The sequence below is a fragment of the Empidonax traillii genome, unplaced genomic scaffold, assembly GCF_003031625.1.
Source record: "Empidonax traillii isolate 1590-97213 ecotype Southwest subspecies unplaced genomic scaffold, ASM303162v1 scaffold1146:size291564, whole genome shotgun sequence".
Classification (NCBI taxonomy): domain Eukaryota; kingdom Metazoa; phylum Chordata; class Aves; order Passeriformes; family Tyrannidae; genus Empidonax; species Empidonax traillii.
This window is the reverse complement of record NW_020956339.1, coordinates 31,750-57,029: the sequence shown is the minus strand read 5'-3', so window position 1 is coordinate 57,029 and position 25,280 is coordinate 31,750. Positions and strand designations below refer to the sequence as shown.

Genomic DNA, 25,280 nt, shown 5'->3' with positions numbered 1-25,280 from the left:
GGCAGGCACTGATCTCTTCTCTGTGGTGATCAGAGACTGGACTCAAGGGAATTTCCAGAAGCTGTGTCAGGGGAGGTTTAGGCTGGATACTAGGAAAAGGTTCTTCACCCAGAGGGTGGTTGGGCATTCGAACAGGCTCTCCAGGGAAGTGGAGGCACCAAGCCTAACAGAGTTCAAGAAGCATCTGGATGATACTCTCAGGCACATGGAGTGACACTTGGGGATGGTCCTGCACAGGGCTAAAGGTTGAACTCAATGATCCTTTTGAGTCCCTTCCAACTCAGGATATTCTGTGATTCTTTGATACCCCTCTACTTTCCAGTATTTTTATTATCATACAGAGATGAAATTATCTTTAATTTTCTGATAAGCCTAGTAAAATACTGTAGACTTGCAGTTTCCTGACTTCTGATTTTTAGAAAATATTTTTGCACATGTAAAACAGAGACCCATACGGAAACAATTTTTTCTCATAGTTCTCTGGTTGTATTACAAAGTCTCACCAAGTTTTAGTTGTTTTTAAGTATAACCTAAATAAATTTATGTATTAAAACAGTGATTGCCTTTTTTTTTTTTTTTTTTGTGAATGACAAGGACATTTTGGATTATTCTGGAAATAAGCTTCATATATGCTTACTCCCACCATATATTCTTCTCAAGGCATCAGTTTTTGGCCACTGCCAGAGACAAAGTAGACTTCTGGTTTATGCAGAACAGCTGTTCTTTTGTTCATTTCTAAACAGAGCTAGAAATCAAATTCTGCATAAATTTCTCTGATTTTTGTTGTCTTTGAGAGCAAATGTTTAGGCTTTACCACATTTTTAGATATGTGGGTTTTTTTCTGAAAAGAGGAATTTAACACATTCTCCAGTATTGTGTAGATACAGTGCTGACTCCACCATGAAAACTGCAGGGTCAGAACCGCAGCTGAGGGAGCAGTTACAACTTTCCTCTCAGTAGTATCAAAATAGCACTGTTTTTGTGCTGCTGCAGATTTCAACATAGCTGGGAAATAAAAAATAATATTGTTTACATCAGCATAAAGTCCAGTCTTCAGTATGCAGCCAGCTGCACATAAAATGAGGAGAAACATAAGCAAAAGTGAGCATGGACTTGAATCAGGTCTTTAGCAACCACACAAATGTGCAGTTTGAAATAGTGTTGACAGATATCTTTCTCTCAGGGCAACTTGCATTTGTCCAGACCCTTTCTAGCAAAAGGCAGCATGTCTAAAATCAGACCTCTTGACATAAAGTTTGTATGCTTATTGGTTTTAAAGAAAACATTGAATAAATCTCCACCAGCAGAGTTTAATCAATGATTTTGTAAACTGATTATTGCACAAAAAATCCACTATTGCTTTTAGGTGATTGTACACACAGTGGGAAAGACACATTTTACTTTCAGCAGGGGTGAATGCATGATGTTGGTGCCTATTTATACAGAAAAGCAAACAAGTAACTGCATTTGCAAACAGAACTAAATATAATCCTTTTAAAATTCTGCAAACTTCAGGCATAAATCTTTTACTTAATGTTGTAAGCATGACTCCAATGTAATTTGAATTTATTTGCTTATTTGGTTTTGCCTTTTTCTCACAGATCATGCTTGATGTGCCTGGCAAATTTTAAGTGATTTGATGTTTTGACTACAGATTTTAAACACTAATTTAAGAAAGACTACAACAACATTTACCTTAAATATTTTACTTACTTGCCACTCCTACTTTTTCTTTGTCTAGTACTCTCTAGTGTCTCTATGGCTCGACTTGTTCTCACAGCATAGTTGTGATCTTTACACGCTCAAATTCCATGCCTAATGTTATGTTGCCATCTGTTGACCAATTGAGTAGTTGTAATACTAAGACATGACACTCAAGAACAAAAATAAGAACTCCAAAAGACTTTGTAAGTTTAAAACTCAATTTTGAATTTACTTATTTTTCTTTATCTAGGAAAGTTACTTTAATATTTCTCCTTAACATTTATTAATTTAAAGGAAAAAAGGTATTAGGCCTTCAAAGGTCTTCAAAGGCAGCTTAGGAAGACTGTCTAAAGGCTAAAATAAACTGGAAATACATTGGCAATTAAGTTGTAAGAGAAACATATTGCACAGACTGAAATGCCTATCTTGCTATAATGTTACATTTTCAGTTTGAAAAGGTGTCCTAAAGGATCACAATAATATTGAAAAAAAAAAAAAAATCAAAAGGGGTCAAAGTATCTACTACATGATTCATGGTTCATAACTTTTTGGATCTCTTTCAGTTTAAACTTAAATACAGATAAAAACGCATAGGATAAAGGTATAGGATAGTATTTCAGTTGGTTTAAAAGGATGCATGAGTTACTTTTACTGGGATGTAAAGTATCAGCTCAGGCAAGAAGTTCTTCATGCCTGTTTTACTCAGCATCTGAAAAGTATATTTGCCTCTAAATGACAACATGTATAAAATACAGTATTATATTTTTAGCCTTAACAGAGATTTGTAAGATTTACTTCAGAAATAATAGAAAGCCTTAAAAATTCATGATTATAAGCACCATGTAGAAAAAAAGGATTGTTTTTACATAAAGTCATTAGAATAAAGTAATTTTAAATCCGAATATTTTAAAGAATTTAAACATGGAAGTCTGTTTCCAAAAAAAGAAAAAAAAAACCCCAACTTTGATGTTGTAGGTTTTTTTGAATACATATAAACAAGCATGGAATTGCGCCATTAATATTAATAAAAACAATAATGCTTTATATTCATACAGTAATATAGGAAGTAAATCAACTCAGTGGCCTAAACAATTCCATTGTGGTGCTAACTTCTAGAACTTACAGGGATATAAAATTTCATTTAGTCTCTATTTAGTGACTCACCTTCGAATCATCCAGTTCCAGTTTTTTCAGAGACCTTCTGACATAATCTATGAAGGAGGATGATTTGGAGAAAGTTTTTCCAACACGTCGATCACTGAAAATACAGCATGGAGATATAGGCTTTTATACATCCAACAATGGAAACTCATATATTTTTAACTAATTTTTAATTCAGGAGCAATAAATCAGTTGGATGATTACTACTACCAAGTTAGTAACAACTGCCTTTTTATCTCCTTCCACTTAAAACAAGCTAGCTAATACTTGAAGTAATTTCTAGACACAGCAATTGTATAATTGCATTATAGTTATTATAAGGTTATTATTTTATGTAAAAATTTGAAAGTTATTTGAAGCTTGTTTTTAATTTCTTCACTGATATTTTTATTTCCCTCTATGAATGATAAAATTCTTATTTCTGCTAACAGATATTTCCTTCTATACTTCTATAACTTACTATAATGCTGCTGCAATTTTTTATCATTAAGCAGTGGACTGAGCAAATGTCACTTTTGCTTGTTGCCTTGTGTTCTTATCCCTGCAGTTTTTATTTCATTAAATGATGCCAGAATTTTCTCCTGCTTACAACTCAACAGCCTGCTTTTGTAGGTAGCCCAAAATATGTGGTGTTTTTTGTTTTTGTTTTTGTTTTTCCCACGAAAAATGTTAAAATAATGCATAAACACTGGGGGGAAAAAAAAATATGGGAAGAATCCTAACAGGCCACTCAAGTTTCTTTCTCTTCTCTGTGTTTAAAATATCTTGGAGAAACAACATGCAAAATTTTTGTTAGTCTGAATTCATTTTCTTGACTGTGTCCTAACATAATCCCTCTTCCAGCTGTGCAGTGTAGGAGTTAAATTTTCAGATACATAATTTTCAGATACTGAATTATTTAACAATACACTCCCTCCTCCCTCCCCCCCCCCCCCAGTGAAATACTGGATAGAAATATCTTACTTTAAAACCTTTCCCCTTCTTTATTCTTAGTAAAACCTGACCTCCTTATCTAAAAACTAGAACTAACATCTGCTGAGATCAACAGAAAGACTTCACTCAGTGGCAGCTCTAATGTGTTTAGCTGTCCAGGACCCCCACTCACTGAGAATCATTTCTGTTGTTATATTTAATATTGAGATACACCTAAACATTTGGGCTAATGCAGTCTGGAAATCAGTTAATGATTATGCTGTTATGTCATTCTTAGGAAGATGGGTATCTGCCTCTTAGAACAAGCTACTGGGGAAGAGATGTTTTCTGGGTCTGTCCAGGATAGAACTTATTCACAGTAGCCCATACAGTGCTGTGCTTTGGATTTGCAATTAAAACAGTGCTGGTAACACACCAACTCTCCAGCTACTGCCAAACAGTGATTGTATAGTATCAAGGCCTTCTCTGTTCCTCTCTCTGCCTCTCAGTGCGTAGGCTGAAGGTGGACAAGGAGTGCAAGGGGAACACAACCAGGACGGCTGAACAGAATGGACCATAGTTATATTCCATGCCATATAATATCATGCTCAGAAATAACACTGGGGATGGCAGAGGTCTTTCCAAGGTAGCCATTGCTTTAATTTCAAAAGTATAATCTTAATTGCTTCCTTTAACAAATAAAACATCTATCTCATACTTTTTACTCTCTTTACAATTTCACAGTCACAATTTTTTGTGCAATATTTTATGTAATTTTAAAATAAAGAAGCATTTCTTCTTTCAGGAATTTGACCTTCTGAAGGGTAAGCTGTCTGACTCTATATCTAGCATAAGTTTTGGGGGTATAAGCATTAGCATTTATTTTAGATCTGGAGTACATTGCTGAAGTGAATTTTCTGGTTTTCCCCACCTCTCATGCCTTGGTTCCCACTGTGGAATAGTATCAGAGCTCAAAAAATGGGTTATTTTCAAACTGAATTAAACTGAAAGGTGTGCTTCTGGACATGCTCCAAGTGTTAACAGGCATACATCCCCCAGAATTACATAAAATCTAATCCAACCACAGCCACAAGAAAGAGTATAATGCAGATGTCAGATCCTCAGCAACAGCTTTCCAAATCCCACTATACAAGGAGGCAGCACTTGCCGGGGTAGGCACAGGCAGTGAGTAGCTCATTACAGCCATAATGGCCATAGAGCTTTCAGTAGTTTTCCTCAGGACAAATGGAAATGCCTTTTCCCTTCTGCAGTATTAAAGCCTCCAGGATCTCTGAATGACAGGTTAGTCCAGGATTGCACTGACTTTTTAGCAAAGGTATGTTTCACCCATGTACCCAGTACCAAGAGGACCTACTTCAGCTACACATAAGGAAGGGCAATACATTTCTGATACAGATTTAGGATGAGTAAATCTTTCCTGCACTTCAATACTAATGTCTATATACAAAATACTTTCTCTACAGAATAGAGGTGGAAGAGAATCAAATCTGTGGTTGGTATTCTGTGAATTCAGAGCTTCCTACCTTCTGGTAACACCATACATTTCTTCTATAATAACTTGAAGAACAGCTCGATAAAACAATGATTCTGTAGGCAGCTGCAAAAAATTTTACAACAGCAAGGATTTAAAATTGGCAGTGAAATTAACATCAGAGTAACAAAAACAGTATTGGCTTCCGTAACAACATATTGACTTGAGTTCTGTACAATCAGTCACAACAGATTTAGGAGGACAATTTACTAACATTCTTGCATCCAGTAAAAATTATGCTTTTGGGTCAGATTCTAACATAACCATAAATGTAAGAACAAAAAGAACTCAAACTCTGAAGATCAGAGGTTGATGGAGGGAAAAAGAACAGAGGAAAGCATACTGATCATGATCCAAATTCTAATATGCAAAATAAATAATTATTTAGCTAAGCTGTTTTGAATACAAAAGGCATAATTCTCTAGCTGACTCATCATACACTGTAGTCTGAACCATGCAGAAAGTACTATGCCAAAAAAAAAGAACATACTGGCAATATCATATCTTTGTGTATGGAAGATCTGTTTGCATACAAATAGTTAATGATTGTGAATTAAAAAGTCACATGAAAAAACTTCTGGAGTCAGTGGGCTTACATTTGGAAAGAAGTCTCTCAGCCTTGCCTTTTAAATACTTGCACAGTTGGTGTCCACCATCCCCTAAAGGATAACTTGCACAAAAATAATTCAAAATATTCCCGAGAAAAAATATACAGGGATTAAAAATAAAAATGATGATGTTTCTAACAGGTTCAAGCTTTTGTCATAACAATGTCTATTTTTACATTAGTTGATAAAACATTGGGATAGAGTGATCCAAACCAGGGATATCAGAAGGACATTTGCACTGAATTTATGTACTAGCCGAAAGATAGTGAAGGAAGTTAGAAAGGGTATTTCAATGCCTTAAATTTTAAGCTGTGCTTTTTTCCCCAGACTCTTAATTGTCAAAAGAAAACAGATTCACTAAGTACAACCACAGCAATAAAAATGTGATTTCATGATGACACATGCTATCTATCAGGATTTGATGTAATATACGCCAGTATTTTAGATTCCAGATATGCAGGAGTTCAATAAAAGGCCATGGATTAAGAACATTCAAAGGCGGAAAACACATTTTATCTTAGAATGGCTAAAATAAACAGTATTACTTACCATTTGGCCAACTGCAACTCGCTCCAAAGCCTTTAAGAGTCAAGGAATTAAATTGCTGATATGTTTATTCTTGATCATAACATTTTATAAACACATTATATAAAAGTCAGAGGAGATGACATGTTAAAAGATTAATGGTGTGACTGAACACAAGCTTGCACACTCTAAAGTGTTAATACCTTTAGGTACTCTTAATCAGCTACTTCTGTTATTTTGGTTTATTTACAAGAGAAGTAATGACATCTGACTGTGTGGAACTAGATACATGCAAAATTTGTTTGATTTTTGTTGTCTGCTAGGAGAATTTCAGAGGATTACTTTCAGTGAAAATACTACAAAGAAATGCGTTTTTCTTGAGTCTGTTCCTACTGAAATACAGTTAATTCACTTTGCATATTTGACTATTTAAAAGTAAATACTCATTCAATGTAAAATATTAGTTTTAATCCCTAGTACTCAGATAAATTGAACTGTTGTATATAAAGTTAAATCAAATAAAACTTCAGAGAAACTGCAGTTTAAAATATTTTATATATGCATTATTTTCCACTAGATTCTTCGTGCTATAAATGCTGATGTAGGTGCTAAAGACTACTTGATTTTTATGATCCATAGTGACAAAGAATGACAAATAATTAGAAGCATGGAATACCCTTTCACAGTTCAAAAGATACTGTACCTATAAAATTTTGAACGAGTTTTAAAGATTGTAGTAGAAATTAAGACAAAAACTCAGTAAATTATTTGATACTACATCAAATTAGATAGCAAACCAGAAATGCCTCGCCACTTATGAGTCATTTTCCTTTAGTTCCCAAGCTTCACTGCACTAAATAAGACTGCTTGTTACTCAATCATCCACTCTTCCTTCTCCTAGTTTAGAACTAACCTTGTATTTCAGACTGTTCTTTAAACGCAGTCCAAGTACATGCAGTTCATTCATGACTTTGGCCAACTATGAGGTTTGTCTTTTGCTGTGTAAGCTACAACTCTCATACCAGCATTAATTTGCTGCTGCTTAGGACATGGATGTGGGTTCTAACATGTATTGTATGGGTCTGAAACTGAAACTTGCACCCAGCACCTCTGACCCTTGGCACATAAACCAATTTGAATGCTGAGTGTCACTGCTCAGCAGACTGAGTCTCTCCTAGCCAGCCTTTACCCCTAGAAAGATGGTGCCTAGTGGCACTGTGTGGGCTCTCTTGTATCTCCTAGAAGGCAAGGAAAATCCTAGTCATGAAAAATGCATATACAGAATGACAAACTTAAGAGTATAAGTATCTAGTGACACAAGAGAACTCTTTTCCTTCTGTGAATGTTTAAACAAAAAAAGTTTTTAACTGCCAAATTTCTGAGAAATCTAAAATAGATATATACGGCATGAACAGTACTGTCTCCTGGGGGTCATTTGGTTACAGAATTTATCTTCCTAACGCTGTTGAAAAACAGCCCAAACTTTTTCCAAAAGAAATGGAATAGGAGGGGAAATAGCTAATGTGTCAGCTGAGGAAGGATTGGTATTGTATGACACAAGAAAAAGAGAAAAGGCAAATCTCTTTAGAAAGCCCTTTTTTGTGATGTTTTATAGCAACATCTCTAAAATGAACAATTCTTTTCTTTTACTTTCCAAGGGTAACACATTTAAGCCTTATGAATACTAAACAACTGTCCTCCTATACTTTCTTCTCGTAGCATTTAATGATCATGCTAGTCCAAGTTTCTGTAACCACAACACATTACCAAAAACTGAGTCTTTAGTCTACACTGGTCCCTGTAACAGAGGTACAGAGCTAGTAGCAGAGGCTAGCCATGACCTGATGTGATTCATTATGATACCAGAAATTAAAAATTAATAGAGGGAAGGAATAGTAATCTTCTAACTAAAAGGGGTTGAAATTTTCAGTTCCTATCTGTTTCTTGAAATTAGACAACAGCTCATCAACCTATCTTGATGAGGCTAGGTCTTTAAAGTACTTCATCTCTTGGTGCAATGTTAAAAAAAATGTTTCCAGATTCTTAAGTCTCCTGGATTTCAGAGGTCTTCTAGTTTTTGGAATGGGCAGGTTTTCTCAAGTTTTAAACAGTCAGAACATTCAGTATTACAAATCATGAAAGCATTGGGGGAGTTACTGATTGCAATCCTTTGACAATTACCTTGTTTCCCCCTAAGTCCTTGGCCAGGAACTATTACCCTGAGGGGTTACCTTGTTTAAGTTTCAGCAAAGGTTTGGCCTTTCTGTACAGTCTTAAAATACACTTCTGTCACTACTCATTTTTTCATGCCTTTAGCAAGTATCAAATATATAAAGCTGAAAGGTCAATACTATTTTTTTAGATATAATTTATCATGCTTACAACATTAATGATGCTATTCTGTATAGTCTTGGATTAAAGTCATGGCTTTAGGATTACAAGCCAAAAACAATGAATTCTAGAACATCTGGACAAAGCTCTCAGTAGGAAAAAGAAAAGAAGGGAAATCATACCAAGCATGCTGACATTCTAGCATTGCGACCACAACACCAGCCTTTGTCCTTCAAGTACTGACACATGGGAAATCCCCACACTTCGTTGCAGCATTCTGCAAAATGGAAAGAAAAAACGCACTTTTTCTCTTATTTACAGAATGCACAATGGATTAGACAAGAAGAACGGTAGTTTATGGTAGCAGAAACACTTAGCTGTTCTCATCCAGTTACCAAAACCTGTGGTGGTGCTGTAGAAAAACATGTTCTGCCTGTAACACACATTTTTGGTTTATGCTGCATTTCTGATAATTTCACATTTTCCAAAACAATTTTAAGTGAATGTAATGTCCTTTACAAAAATCCACTAAGAAAAACCAAAGGGACAAGAGAAAAGTTTGCAAATCCTCCGGGCACCCCCATGCTATGGCATGAGTCACAAGATACAGGTCCAGACAGTCATTCCATGCAGCAGGACTTCAGTACCACTTCTCCTCGTGTTCTTATTCTGTCATAAACATCTTTTAAGCATCACACAGAACAATGTGTATTTGTTTATTCCATTTCTGAAAAACTGTTCTGCTTAGAGGCAGAATGTTTGTTTTCCAGAAAAGAGCAGCTGCAAAGGCTCTTGGTGTTTCTTCAAAACATCAAGAAGCATTAGCATTACAATCTGTGCTCAGTTTGTTTCAGTATCATTTATATTTTGAATAACAACATAATTCTTCATGTTTAACACTAATGCAAATGTGGGGAAACTAAAGTACAGAGATTACTTTATAGATGTTCTTAATACCCAGTTTTAAATGTAGTCAAACTCTAAATGTTTAGAGTTTTCATTAGCACATTTGTCAGTTGATTTTTTAGAATGCTGATCTTAAAAAAAAAACCCCACAAATTGGCTGGGATCCTGGCTTTTTAGCACAGGGAGGTGACTGGGGCATATTTAAGAATAAATCATGTAATGGGGTTAAGAAGAGGACAGCAGAAATACAACTTCAAATTTACCAACAGTCTGAGATACATTTAAGTATAATTCATTTAATGAAAGTAAAGAAAAAGAGAAAAAAATATAAAGAACCCTCCCCCTGCAAAGCCCTTGGTTTTCTAGCAGTAGTGCCCAGTCTCAGAGGATTTCTACAGAGAGTAACAGCAAACGGGCTATCTTCTGCAGGCAACCTCACACTTTGCTACCTTTTTAGCCCTGAGGAATGTCAGAAGCTCATAGCAGGTGAATATTGATTTAAGTACCATGATTTAAGAGCAGGATTTTAATTCTGAACAATTAGCAGAAGGAGAAAGAAAATTCTTTAGAAATAAAGATGAAATTTGACAAAACAGCTTGCAATTGATTTCAGCCCTAGGAAGGTACTAAGATTGTAGTACCACTTGCCTCATGACAAGCTCTGAAACATTAACTAACTTCAAGTCTGACTATGAGTACATGGAGTACATGGGTATTTCTACTGCAGGGATGGCAATAGGAATTTATTAAGTATATTATTTTTTTTCAAAGAAAACAGTGACTGCCATGGTTGCTATTACATGATTCACACTAATAAGCCTTTCTAAAACATGTGTTAAAATATTTCAAAATAAAAATTTGTAAACTGAGTTAAAAAGATGAAATCATTGATCTTTTCAAGCAAATCCCTTCTAATTTACACCCTGTCCTCCAGGTAAACTAATCACCCATGCAAGCTGAAGTTACTACCCTCTCAGCTACAATCGCAATATCAGTGCAGTGTACTCATGCATAACACTGAGGAATTTATGACAACTTTGAAAAAGATAATCAGGCAAAGAACCATCTTCATTTAAATTACTGAAACTGTAAAGTAGGAGAAAAAGTGAGGAAAACCCATGCTTTAAGTTAGAAAGAATTTTCTGCGTATATCCAAAGTTGACCGCATATCTACAATATTGCCTTAAGTTCTATTTATTTTTCATATCCAATCCACTCTCAAGCACGCTGATGAAAACTGCAGGATTAATATATCACTATAAAGTTCATATATTTATAAGCTACATTTTAAAAACCTGGACATTCTTTTAATGCCTTCAATTACTTTCAGATATACTTAATATTATATAGCTCACTAAATACCTTATTGTGCTTCCATATGAGAACACAACAGCTGTTCTAAACTGTATAAATCTCCAAAACCACTCAAGAAACACTTTAAGTACAGGTATTTCATGGAAGATTTCACAGTAAACAGCTCGATTGTTCAACAGTGCATGATGCAATCATGTTATAATTCAGTACAGAATCAGACAGAATTCCTTCCATGAACAGTTAACAAAATGGAGAACTTTAGGTAATCATTTGATGAGCTGAACTGAAGCTATGCTGGGGTATAATCCTAGAACATATTAGTTAAATTGCTATAAATTCACCTCCAAGCTAAATTCTAAAAAAGACTAAATCACACATCTAATAAAACAAATTGCTGCAAATATTATAATAAAACATCAGCAATTTTATATTGATGTTTCTATTTTTTAATGGTTATAGAAAAAATACATGGTAGTAGAAGTAAGATAAAGGTAAAATCCTTTTAAAAGCTAATAATTCTGTATCTGTTCACAGATGATTACAAGAAAATCCAAGAGAATGGGACAAGCTTCTATAATACCTTTAACACGAGGCCATCCATAGATTTTCATCTAAGAATACTACTACAATTTCTAGGGTGTTAACATTTAAATTTTACTTCATAAAGCTTTACAGTAAAATATGGTCTTTATAACACAACATACCAACAGTTTTACTGTTACTAGAAAAAAAAGCATGGGATGACCCAGATCAGAAAGGTGTGGAGGCAGTGATGTTGGTGCAGTGTCACGCTCCCCTTGGCATGCCTTTTCCAGCCCTGGTGTCCCCAGAGGCTTTGTAAGTCTCTGAATCCCAACCCTAAACCAAATTGCTTTTGACTGATGATGTAATTCATGGATTGAAAAGTAATTTTTAATTCTGAGACTTTTCAGTGGAAACTAATTTTTGTTACCCTCCTCAAATTTGTTCACATATATCATACTTTGTCTCTTTGTATACACTGAGAAACTTCATCAAGCTAATAATAAAACACAAATAACCTTTTTCAGGTCCTCCATAGCATCTATCTTCCATGACATCATAGATTCTCAGTTTACTTCTGTTATTCCAAACAAAGTAGATAAACTACTTAATTGCCCTTTTCTCTCATGGGAAAGACTAAGTCTGCCTTGGCTGTATGTGCTGGTTTAAACCATAGGGAGAAATGAACCCAACTCAAGAGAGATTACAAGTCAGAGTTATCTATTTTAAGACACTGGCTATGGAATATCTATGAAAATATACCTAGGCAACACATAAATCATCTGTACTCTAATACTCCGAAACAATGAGCAATCTTTCATTATTTAGTGGAATGGAGCGATATGAAGCCATTCCGTTTGCATAAGGAATCCTTCAGAAAATTCAGTTGCAAAGTTTTTTCCTCTGAATCCACCTTACTCAAGGCCTTTTCAGGTTTCGCAAATCTGATAAAATTCTGTATGTGAATTTTGACTACTCTTTGCAACCCTTTTAGTTTCCTTAATTGTGTTCACTAGCCTTTAATGCTTAAAGCTTAGCCTGCAAAAGCTTTGCTGACTCCTTGCAGAGTGCATTATTGAGAAGTTACTCTCCACAGCTTCCAGAGGGCTATAGAACTCCTCTGCCCAGCAGTGACCTGACTTCAGAAATCCTTACAAAAGCTGGAGTTCATGATTTGTAGTACTCAAGCCAACCTCAAATAGAGCTATCACTGAAAGTACCTATATAACTACATCTATGTCTTATTTCAAACTGTCAAATACTTATAAATAGTACCTATTCAGATCCTTGTTAATTTCATCAATTGTTGCAGTCTAATCGCACCCTGTGGTTATTCTCCTGATGCTTACTGTTCTAACCCTAAAAATCATGACCAAACGGATCTTTTCCAGAAATCTGCCATAATAGCTCATTATGTAAATAAGTTTATGCAAAAAGTCTCTAATAAATAGTAAAATCCTTACTACTTTGATGTAATTGACTATTCAATGCAGTAACAGGGAAAAAAAAAAAACCAAAGGAATAGATTTACTAATGGCTATGCATATTTTATCCCTAGAAGAATCTCTATATAAACTGACAATTCTCCTTAGACCGAGCCAAAGTAAAACTACTTAGAATTTTCCAAGAGCTTATTAACTGAAACTTAGAATTTGGTACTCCTTATAAGAGCAGTGCAATTTAAACGCAGGTGGTAAAAGCCATTGGCTTCAGCTTTTTAAAATTGAGTTGAAATTTGGCATTACACAGCACCTCTTGGCTGTTGTAGCTACTAACAAATCAAAGCAAAAACATTCATGATAGTAAGAGTTCAAAATTATTCCCAGCATAACTGGAAACGTAGTCCCTTAACAAAAATTTCCAGATGAATTTAGTTTATTTATAGACATAGAAGGACACTGTATGCTTCTTGTATTACTGCTGGCACTACTTTCATCAGAAATGCTCCCAAAGTACTCACAGGAAGTCCAGTGGCAAACTAAATCAGGCAATCTTGCAATATCTTTATTATCTTTAGAATATATGAGAAATGTAATGCATTATTCCCTGTAGTAAGCTCACAGACAAAAAAGATCCCCCAAAATCGAGAGAACCAAGGTGATTCAGCAGCCCACCAAGAACATCATAGCAACATTTTGTTGATATTTTGTCAACTCACTGCTTCAGACATAAACATTATTTAGGCATCAAAACACGTAGATTTTCTCCCTATGAATATCAGTTAATTCCAATTAATATGAAGCGTAAGAGCAATTTTTCACTGGCCTCAAACAAGACTGATCTTGGTATTAAATCTTAACTACCAAACAACACACTGCCCAGCCATCTCAGGTTATGTGACAACCAACAGTCCAGAGCAGCTCTTTTGTGAGCTGGCTCATGTGCTTAAACTACGCTCATGAGAACAACCATCCGAGTTTACATTAAAGAAGCAGTAAGGATGGAAAATGTGCTACTTAGGGGGAAAGAGCTTTGAGCTGGACTTGCCACAACCTTGACTTTAAGGGTGCACACCTCAAGAAAACAAAAAAACTTTGAAGGAGGGAAAAAAAAAAAAAAGAGTAATGACATTTTTAAGACAGAGTTTTTAAAACTTTGAAGCCACAAAGTCAAGACAAAATAACTATAAAATGCTTTAAAACAGAACTTCCCACTGTGTCCTTGAGGGCAAAACCTTGCATACTGGACTGATTTCAAACAAATAAGTGTTTTCCTGTGTTGCAGCAAATTCTGCCCAATCCTCTTTGCTTTTTAGGAAGATCTCCTATCCATCACTGCATCCTAATATTCAAACTAGTCTCTCCATGTAAAGGTCTCTGCAATCTCTGACTGACACCTAGATCATCCAGTAGCTTCCCTGAGCTCAGCGTCACAGCCCGGGCAAGTGAAGTACTAACTACAGTAGAGATTATATTGGCCCAAGGACCACACAAGCAAACTGGAAAAACACAACTGCATGTGACCAGAAGGGATGTATTTCAGGATGAGACAAATGACCAGTGTCACATGAAGACCACACTCTATCACCTTTGACAGGTCATGTCCATCAAGGGAAGTTCCTGATTACATGAAAAAGGCAACCACCACACCCACCTTCAGTCTGACCTGAATAAGCTCTGTAAGTCTCAATAAGCTTATGGAAAAAATTTTCCTGGAAACCATGCCCAGGCCAATGAAGAACAAGGAGATTGAGAACAGCAGGCAGGAATTTACAAGGGACTGATAAACTACTGCCTTCTGTGATGCAGTGACTGGTTCCATGAACTAGGGAAAGGTACATTCACAGTTTACCTTGATTTTAGCAAGTCTTTCAGGAAGTGTCTTTACATAAAAAATGGAAAGATAAGACTCAGACAGGTGGACTCTAAGGTAGGCAGAAAACTGATAGTATTCTGAATCTATATAGTGAAACCTGCAGGTTAAGGGATGTGATTATTCCCTCTTTTTAGCACCTGTGAGAGTATCTAGAGTGCTTCTTTAGGCTATTCAGCCCACCACTATGACTTATCGAAATGAATTTATTGGTGGCAAGAGGACTAAAGGGCTACAGAAAAGGTCAAGGAGGGATCTCTAACTGCTGTTTTTGACTACCTAAAGGAAAGCGGACAGAAAAGATTAAGCTGGACTTTTCTTGGTGGTGAAAAATGAAAAACACAATAGATAATGCACAAGAGCTGCAAATTCTGAATAGATACAATGAAAAGATCTTCATGGTGAGGGAAAACACTGAAATGGGTTGCTGAATCACTGCCCTTGGAGATATACAAAACATTAATGGACAAAGCCCTGAACAGCATGCTCTAAGTTGGCTCTGCCTTGCAAGATCACCTAGTTCAGATAACTTCCAGTAGCCACTTGCTAATAAAATGCTATGATCTAGTGCATTTTGGAAGCAGTACCGAAATTCACTTGCATCAGGTAGCTGCAGTAGAAATTAGTTTACTGCTTGTACAAGTGAATTGCTGGATCAATACCATCTGATTAGTTACCGAGTCCTCTAGCATCCCCCAGAATGCTTTGTCAGTTTGAAATCCATGCACAGGTAGAGTGGATACATGGCATAGTCCAAACTCTTTCTCATTTTTCCTTTGAAGAAATCACAGATATTGTCAGTCCTTACACTCTTAGCTCTCCACTGCACATTTATGAACAAGTCACATGACTTGTAGGGGAATACAATAGCATCATAGATCTTAGAATATGCACCCTCATAGTAACAATGCAAAAAAAAAAATCTATTTTTTTTTTGCATGCATCACTGGCATGATGTGCTCTTTTCCAAGAAATACTGTAATTTTCTTTTATTCTGTCCAAATTTTTATCCTTCAAGCTGAGAAAAATCAAACAGCTAGAAACTCCAACATGCAATTTGGCATACTGCTATAAAACTGCAGTTTCTCTTATTACCATGCATGTATATCTGTTTGTTTGAATTTAGAACACCTGATTGTTTGGTGATGTCCCAGTAACAATAATCTCATACAGCTTTATGCACTAGTCTGGAAAATGTAACCCTACAGCTAGAACAGGAAGACATGTCCTCTTTGCAATAATAAGAAACAACCAAATGTTTCAGACACTCAGACTTAAAGACAAGTATGCGGAAAGTTCCTAATTTCTTAAAACTCTGCTGTAAAAGGAATTGTATGTTTTTTCACTAATTACATTCCTATGACTTAGGGATTTCAATTGTATTTCAATTTTTTTGGTTTTGGAGTGGGCTAAAGTATTGTGAAATAACTGAGACTAATACACTGCAAAAACACTTTTAAAAATGTTGCAGAGCAAAACAAAAACAATATGAAAAGATTATTAAAGTAAGCAAGCACATGTCACGATCAGTCTGGAACTGCGCCTTAGCTGCCTAAGCACCTAAGTGTTAAAGAGTGACAGTTGGGTTTCACCTGCCTTTCTGTGTCTGAGAAGTTCCCTGAAAGAGCTGAAATAAAATTTGACAACCCACCCCTTTCTCAGCTTTGGCTGATATGACAATCAGGTTCTAGGAATTTGGCATCTGGTCATTTAGACAGCTCAGCTATGTATCACTTACATCAGGAAAGCCAGCTACTTAAATGTTTATCATTATGCAGAACTTCAGGTAAAAGAATGTCTAAGTAAAAATATAAACTTTCTACCAAAAATGAAAAAACTCCCCATTTGAAGGAAAATTTGCCTATAGTGTGAATTCCAAAATAATTTTCAGGTTGTGTCCCTAAGAAGAACTGTTACGTATGTACTGTTCCATGATGGTCTAAACTGGCAAGGACCCAGATCACAGCACCAAAATGAGTGTTTTTTTGAGTATTACTTTACATTACAAGAACTTAATTCTGCTCATAGTTGTATATGTTCAACTCAGTATAATAGGATGTTGCATGTAAACAGCCATGGACAAAGTCTGGTACAAAATACTTTGAAAGGATGGAAACATACTGGACTAAAAAAGTCTCCACATTTATAAGAGCAGCAATGGAATAAAACCAGCTGTATGCATAACCACATAAAAACATTATGCATTAATGTCTCTAATCTCAGTAAGAATATTAGGAATATTGGCATAACAGAAAAGCTCCAGGGCATCCGGGAGTGAATGACCCACATAATGTTATTAAAACCAGTCTAAATAAGCCACTGGAAAGGAAAAAACACAAGGAAGGTTCTTAATTAAAAGATATAATACTCTCAATATGCAAACTTGCAGCCACAAGTTAAGCGCTGAAGAGTTACCTTCTTGGTTTTCAAACTGTTCTGATAACAGATGGTAGCAGCAGCCCACACTGCAAACTGCTTTGATTTCAGGCTTGGCAGCAAAAATTCGCAGTGTATTTGCAGCCAGATCTCCACACGTATGTAGACCCACCATCACACAGTCCTAGAAAGAAAAATTAAAAAAAAAGCAATATTAAAGCATCTCCCTCATCAACTGAAAGAGAATGAATAAAAACAAACTCCAAAACCCAAATATGCTGCAAATGAGTGAGCTGTAGGGCAGAAGTACACAACTCCATGAAGACTCCTGCTGTTCTGCCCTAGAATTTTTCAATATTTGTAAAAGGTTTTCAGTGCTAGAAAAACACAGTGAAAACACAGCCCTGAGGCATGAGAGGTTCAAGACTATGAATAACAGCTGCATGGAAGGGAACATCTACATGTTGACTGGACACAGGCCATTTTCTCTTGTCTTTCCTAGCTTTCCTGTTCTTGTTATTAGTACCACTGCTAGTTCCTTTTCTTACTTAAGATTTACTGCTGTAAATCTGGATGGACATATCTATGGAACTTCTGCACCTTTAAATTGCTGAAATTAAAACCACTTCCTAAATAAAGACGGAAGCTGAAGAGCAGGCTTTGTTATTTCCAAAACTGTAGTACTGGCACAGTTGCTCAGTATGCCTGCTCCTATACAACAACAATTGCCATTCTGTTCCAAGGCACAAAGGAAGAACTTCAGCTTCAGATGCTCCGTTCTTCTGGTCATTTTATTTCCTGCTTTCTTTTTTCTGCAATTTCCCTTTTCCCTCCATTTCTCTATCAAAATTTTCCCTCTTCTCACCATTCATAAAAAGATATTTCCCTTCTGGCATTATTGGTTGGAATCTGCATGGTAAACATGGTGCTGCTTTGAATTTCAGCCATATTTATTAATCACAGAATGACAGAATCATGGAACAGTTTGGGTTGGAAGGGACCTTAAAAGATCATGTAGTTTCAAACCCCCTGCCATGGGGAGGGACACCTTCCAGTGGACCAGGTTGCTCAAAGCCTCATCTAACCTGGCCTTAGCCATTTCCAAGGATGGGGCATCCATAGCTTCTCTAAGTAACCCATGGCAGTGTCTCGCCACCCTACAGTAAAGAATTTCTTCCTAATACTGAATCTAAACCTACCCTCTCTCATTGCCCCTTGTCCTATCACTCCATGCTTTGTAAAAATTCCATCCCCAGTCTTCTTGCAGGCCCCCTTCAAGTATAGGAAGGTGCTATAAGGTCTCCCCAGAGCCTTCTCTTCTCCAGGTTATCAATATGAAATTAGCCCAGGGTCACTCACTTGGGATACCTGTCTATAATCATTCTAATTCTATCTGATTTTCTCACCCATCTGTATTACATAGTACATGCACGTGTAAAACAGTAAAACCTCCCCTTTACTCTTTCACCATAAAGAAAGGCAGTGTTATAGGATTTTTTTCTACCTTTTACATCATACATATTACATGCTAAGAGGATACAAATGTAAAGGCATCAACAAACCCTGCTGCTCAGGGTATCTTTTGCATACAGACATGAGCTTGCTCCGCACATTCTCAGATACTCCGTAGCATTTATTTCCTCAAGTTACAGGGCCATCAGCACAAACCTATGGTTTTGAATCAGAGATGAATTACACTCTGGAATACAATAGTTTGGTTACTACTGCACATAGGCATTTTTTTATCATTTCATAAAAGACAGAATGCATCTAACTCAATCAATGTACATTAGTTCAGGCATAGGATCTAAACATACAATCACAGAGCTTCTAGACTTGTGTCATGTCTTTGGGCAGATGAGTTTGGGCTTGTTTGTGTAGATACAAACCCTGCCAGCCAGGGTTTACTCCAGAAAGTCAAAATAAAAACACTGTTTACGAACTCTTCATCTTGAGTACTATAAACAATAAATTCTCCTATGCCTTCCAAGTTTGATTGAAATTACAAAAATTTGTAACTTTAAAACTTTGAAAATTTAGGAAAATTGAACTCTAATACTTAATATATTAATCTACTTGATAAATATAACCCCTTCCATAATAATTAGATTTTATCTATAATGACAGTTGTAAAATAATTAAACGTGCTAATATGTATGCTGTTAATTTTGACTGCTGATTATTATCTACCTCCTAAATTCTAGAAGCTGTTTCAAAATAGTCCCATCACATATATTAAAATAGAAAAACAATCTGTATCTCCTAGACATACTTCTGCTACCTCATTGAAAACCATTATTGTGCCACAATACTCATTTACACCACAGACAGAACTCTATGTACACCCAACAAACATTACGTACATATGGAAATGGCAGCATAGACTATGTACAATCTAACTATAGTAAATATTTATAGTAAAATAACCTCCAGATCTGTTATGATATCACTGAGTTCTGTTTCTGCAGTGATGCAAGATGTTAAGGGTAAATAGAGGTTCGATTCACTCGACTTTGTTGCTTTAGCCTTGAGAGATGTCATTTTTCTTTGCACTTTTTCTTCTTCAGAGAGTTCCCCCCAGTTACAATGAGATGAAGAAAAAACTTCTACAGCATCAGCAGGCAGAACATTTAGAATAGCAAGAACCTCTTCAGAAAGTTTGCTCTCATGAGATTTTGTCTGAGCCACCAAATCAGCTTCAGTTTCTGTCCTGGTTTCAAATGTACCCATTTCTGTGAAACCACGAGAAGGAACTAAATCTTGCATAATCGCATGGTCCCAACTTTGAAGACTTTTGGTGTTATTTAAGAACTCTTCATTGATTGTTTTATATTTCATTTCACTTTCCACTGGTCTGCCATTTGTCTTTTCCAAACTCTGGGTTTTGAGGTTTGCTCTTCCTCGACTCTGATATGCTCTCCAGTGTTTCTTCAATTTTCTGTTCCTTTCACAAGCACCATTTGTGTTGGAGTTGGAGGAGTCAATTCCATAAACTTTTAAGTTGTATTGCATGGACAAAAATGAACTCAGGTAGCCTTTTCCAGAACCTATATCAATCACCTAGATAACAGAGGGGGAAAAAAAGGAAGAGAACATTTTGCTATAATTATGAGCAACAAGGCACACTTCACATGCAAAATAATTTCCTAAAAAATTAAACATGGATTGAATAACTACATTATCAGTATCATCCTTCCCAACTCACTTAGCTCTTTTGCTTTGTTGGTCCACCTCCTGACTTTAAAACACAGAATTAAGTCTTAACTGATTAGCGAATTTTCAGATGACAGTAAGTTGGGGGGGAGTGTCAACCAACTCGAAGGCAGGAGGGCTCTGCAGAGGAACCTGGACAGACTGGAGAGATGGGCTGATTCCAGCAGGATGAGGTTCAACAAGGCCAAGTGCCAGGTCCTGCACTTGGCCACAACAACCAACTGCAGCACTACAGGTTGATGGAAGAGTGGCTGGAGAGCAGCCAGGCAGAAAGGGACCCGTGAGTTTGGACTGACAGGAAGCTGAACATGAGCCAGCAGTGTGCCCAGGTGGCCAAGAAGGCCAATGGCATCCTGGCCTGGATCAGGAACAGTGTGGTCAGCAAGACCAGGGAAATGATTGTCCCTCTGCACCCAGCACTGGTGAGGCCACACCTGGAGTACTGTGTCCCAGTTCTGGGCCCCTCAGTTCAGGAAGGATATTGAGGGGCTGGAGAGTGTCCAGAGAAGGGCAGTGAGGCTGGTGAATGGTGTGGAGCACAAGTCCTATGAGGAGTGATTGAGGGGGCTGGGGTTGTTTAATCTGGAGAAGAGGAGGTTTAGGGGAGACCTCATCACTCTCTACAACCACCTGAAAGGAGGTTGTAGCCAAGTGGGCATCGGTCTCTTCTCCCAGGCAACCAACAGTAGGGCATGGTCTTAAACTGTGCCAGGGGAAGTTTAGGTTCGTTATTAGGAAGAAATTTTTTACAGAGAGAGTAATCAGACATTGGAATGGGCTGCCCAGGAAGGTGGTGGATTCACCGATCCTGGAGATTTTTAAGATCAGACTGGATGTGGTACTTGGTGCCATGGTCTAGTAACCATGGTGGTGTTGGATCAAGGGTTAGCCTTTTCGGACCCACCTGATTATATGATTCTATGATCTTAAAGTCAACTGCGTAGGTTTTTACCAGGTAAGAATACTCAATACAGCAATAGTGTCACTGAATGAGAAAGTAAGATTTATTCTTATTACTCTAATAATATTCTTATTACTCTAATTATTACTCTAATAAAAAAGATTTGGCCAGTCATGGAATTAAAAAGAAAAATTTGGACCAGTGTCACCAGCAACTACATAGAAGAGTGGTGAATACATGCTATTTGGTAAAATTGTTTACCCAGGCTGCACATGGCTTTCTCATCTGCAGTTATCATGTGACACTGCTGTATATTTGTAATCTAGGCATGCTACATCCATCAAATTTCTTGAAATAAATCTGTACAGGAGTGGATTTAGTGAAATAGAATTTATATAATCTAAGCATACTTCTGAAAATTACATTTATTTGTCACATCTATCACCAATATTCTCCTCTGCTCAAAGCTGGTGAGACTGCATCTGGAGTGCTGTGTCCAGTTCTGGGCTCCTCAGTACAAGAGAGACATGAAGCCCCTGGAGCAGGTCCAGTGAAGGGCTATGAAGATGATTAAGGTACTGGAGCATCTCTCTTACAATAAGGGCTGAGGGAGCTGGCCCTGTTCAACCTCAAGAAGAGACATCTGAGAGGGGACCTCATCAATGTCTATAAGTATCTCAAGGGAAGGTGCCAAGAGGAAGGATCCAGGCTCTGCTCGTGATGCCAAGCAACAGGACATGAAGCAACATGAAGGCAGTTACTGATGCAGAGGAAGTTCCACATGAATTCAAGGAAGAACTTTACTGTGTGACCACGCACAGAACAGATTGCCCAGAGAGGTTTTGCAGTCTCTCTCACTGGAGATATTCAAAAGCCGTCTGGATGCAATCCTGTGCAATGTACTCTAGGATGACCCTGCCTGAACAGTGGTTGGACTAGATGACCCCTTTCCAACCTTACTCATTCTGTGATTCTGTCATTTAAAAAGGAAAGAAAATTGTTCAAGGAATAATTTTACCTACTCTTTTAAGTAAAATATATTATAATTATGCAGAACATGCACACTTCCACTTCTTGAAGTTTTAAATTATTTCTATGAAAAGCAGCATTTGGACACAAGAGACAGCTAGTGAATTATTCTTAATTCCTAAGTGTGACCTCTAGTGGCTGTAGATACAAGCTGCAGTTTGGGGAAAGTTTCTTTAGTTGTTTCCAAGCAAAAGGAAAACACTATTACATTGTTAAATTAGTACTGGGAGAACAGTTTTTAAGTGAAAGAAAAAATGGACTAATAATAAGCAGACAACGATCTTGTACTAAAAAAATAGACTGCATTACATTATTCCCTGCTCTACCTTCCCTTGATTACATAGGGAAAGGTAATCAGCGATCTGTAACATATCTGTCAAGCATGAACTTTTAAAATGAAATTTCCATGATATAATAAACTCCAAAGCTCTTGTCCACAGTGAGTTTGGTACTATGTTTAAACACAGCTTTTGGCACAGTGCAATCAAGAACTTTGTCTCCAGAAGCATTCCAGCATTTCCCAGCACCAAATCACAAATGTAATGGATGCTGAATGCAGAATTATATCATCCTTACATTATATATTGTAAGTCTTGCTGCACATGCTGAAATTTCCAAGGAAAACTTTGACAAAGACATTAAAGAAAAGAAATGTGCACTTAAGCAAAGAGGAATAAACACTGGCTTCTTTTCAGAGTTTAATCAAGTATTTCTTTAAAAAAAAAAGTTCCACTTGTATGATAGGAACAGTGCTTAAAGAGGGCAGTAAACAACTGAAAAAAACTCCTTTAGTTACTTTGCTTTAATGTTTTAATTCAAATCATTAACCTAGAAGTGATTACAGTGGTATTAAAATTTTTGCTTTTATTCTTATTTTACTATTTATTATACTACATTATAAAATACTAACAGAGAGCAATATCCTCTACCACCAGTGATACATCATGGCTATGGAGGTGAAATGGAGGGCATTTTTCAAGCTGTCAGTGATCTGTAATATAGGAAAGAAAGACCCTAAGGACACGGGCTGTTGTAAAATGTGTTTTCATGGCTCTAGATTTTTTAATTAAATGCCGCATATATTTTGTTTTGTGAGAAGGATAGAAAAAAATCAATAAGGAAAAACTCTCCTAAAACTTTATAATTGCTGTATTTGTTTTAAGTTGAAAGGAAACCAAAACAAAAGGAGTTGTTTTTTAAAGACCCAGAAGGAGGCTTTTCTTTTTTTTTCTCAAAGTAATAGGAAAGCTCTTTTCATATATTAGGGATTTGTAACTTTGAGCAAATAAATGTTGTTACAGGGTATGACTAAAATGGAAAAAAGTTAATATAGAGCAGTAGGTATTTCATATTCAGTGATATACTGAAATAATATTTTTTATTAAATGTTACAATTTTTTCAAAAAATAATCCTATGTAAAAAGCCATCTGATAAAAGTGCATAATGCCTGCAAAAAATTGCAGCATATTGACATAGTGACATTATACTTAATAATGATTGGTTTGAGTTTTATTAGTAACCAGCTACATTGAAACTCCAGTTAAGTTATTAAGATGGCTTTACTTTTTTACTTTCTGAACACGGATTTTTCTTTCCTTTCCTTCCTGAATCTCACAGGAACTATTTAAAACTAAATGAAAATGCTATATGAAACACCACCTTACAGCAAATGCAGAGAACATTTAATATTGCATTATAAGCAAAGTATACTCTTCTACAGCTTTTTCAGCATGTGAAAGTCTTCAATTCTTGAACAACTAATACTTGCCTGAAACAAAAGGTTGGCAAGTCAAAAAACATGCTTATGATAGAATAAAAGATTTTCACAAATCTGCTGCTACTCTTCTTTACAGAGCACATCCATTTTAGGAGGGCACCCACACCTGTCACTGTGGATGGCTCTTGAAGAGCTGCTGGAGAGACTGCCTTCCATCACTGTAAGCAATCAGATGCTCACACATTGATTGCGTCTCAACCAGTAATATTTGGCCTTAATTTTAAGGCTTTTAATTTTTAGGTTCTCTATTTACTTGGTAATCCCAGTTATAAGAAGACCATCTAAAACTTTGCCTTCGCCAGTCGTATCTCACAAAACAAATGGCCAGGACTGAGAATTTTGATCTCTGTTTCCAATGATGCCACAAGCCTGACCCAAACCTATCAAGGGTGCTGCATCATTTGCTTATTTAAATTAAACTCAGTCTGAGCCAAATAATCTCCTAACCAAAGTTCACCTTTAGCAATTCAGAGCTGAATCCAAGTTTCTGAGCCTTCCCTATGGTGGTACCTACAGCAACTCAGGATGCTACAGGTACATTAATTTTAAACTTAGATATATTTACTTAGGAAAAAAATGCTCAGAGAAAATATGCTCAGCATAAAATCTAGGCAGATACCTTATTAATCTTTGGTTTTAAACAAATATAGTTTGTTCTCCACAAATCTTTGCGGAAATGAATATTAGCCTGAAGGAAATTAGTCTCCATTTACACTTAACAGCTCCTTGCACTGAAAGGAAATGCAGCTCAGATGTAGAAAGGAATCAAATGCAAGTCCAGAGCCATTAGTCGTCTCTACTTGAAAGCAAGGATGAAGATACACCGTCCAGTTACTAGCACTACAGAGATTAAAATGAATAAATGAACTCAGCTCACCCAGATAGTGAAAAATGTAGCCTTACCACAACATAGGTCTAAGGTATGGAATCTAACAGGAAGTTTAACATGGCAAAAACTTATAAAAAACCTGTACGCATGTAAACTGAGGAAATGGTATTGGTGTACCTTTGTCTAACAGAATGTGAAATACACTACTCAAAAAAGTCAAGTATTGTCAGCGTACTTGTGTTTTGTCAACAGATCCATAAGCAAAACTCTCACAGTTTTAATGAAACAGCAATGTAGTGCTCTGTGT

At 36.5% G+C, this 25,280-nt stretch overlaps 1 protein-coding gene across 6 annotated transcripts in view; it reads right to left on the bottom strand.

The window, feature by feature from the left end:
- The window catches only part of METTL25 (methyltransferase like 25), a 48,293-nt gene that overhangs the window by 10,853 nt on the left and 12,160 nt on the right, over positions 1–25,280 (bottom strand). For 4 of the 6 annotated variants that reach the window (XM_027905347.1, XM_027905349.1, XM_027905352.1 and 1 more), the window contains exons 4-9: positions 19,651–20,283; positions 17,263–17,407; positions 8,976–9,070; positions 6,487–6,516; positions 5,322–5,395; positions 2,869–2,962 (exon numbers count right to left, since the gene is read on the bottom strand). In XM_027905347.1, the coding sequence (XP_027761148.1) occupies positions 2,869–2,962; positions 5,322–5,395; positions 6,487–6,516; positions 8,976–9,070; positions 17,263–17,407; positions 19,651–20,283 (1,071 nt within the window). Of the gene's footprint in view, positions 1–643; positions 746–2,868; positions 2,963–5,321; positions 5,396–6,486; positions 6,517–8,975; positions 9,071–17,262; positions 17,408–19,650; positions 20,284–25,280 lie in introns of all 6 variants that reach the window. The other 2 variants (XM_027905350.1, XM_027905348.1) reach the window with 2 other exon arrangements.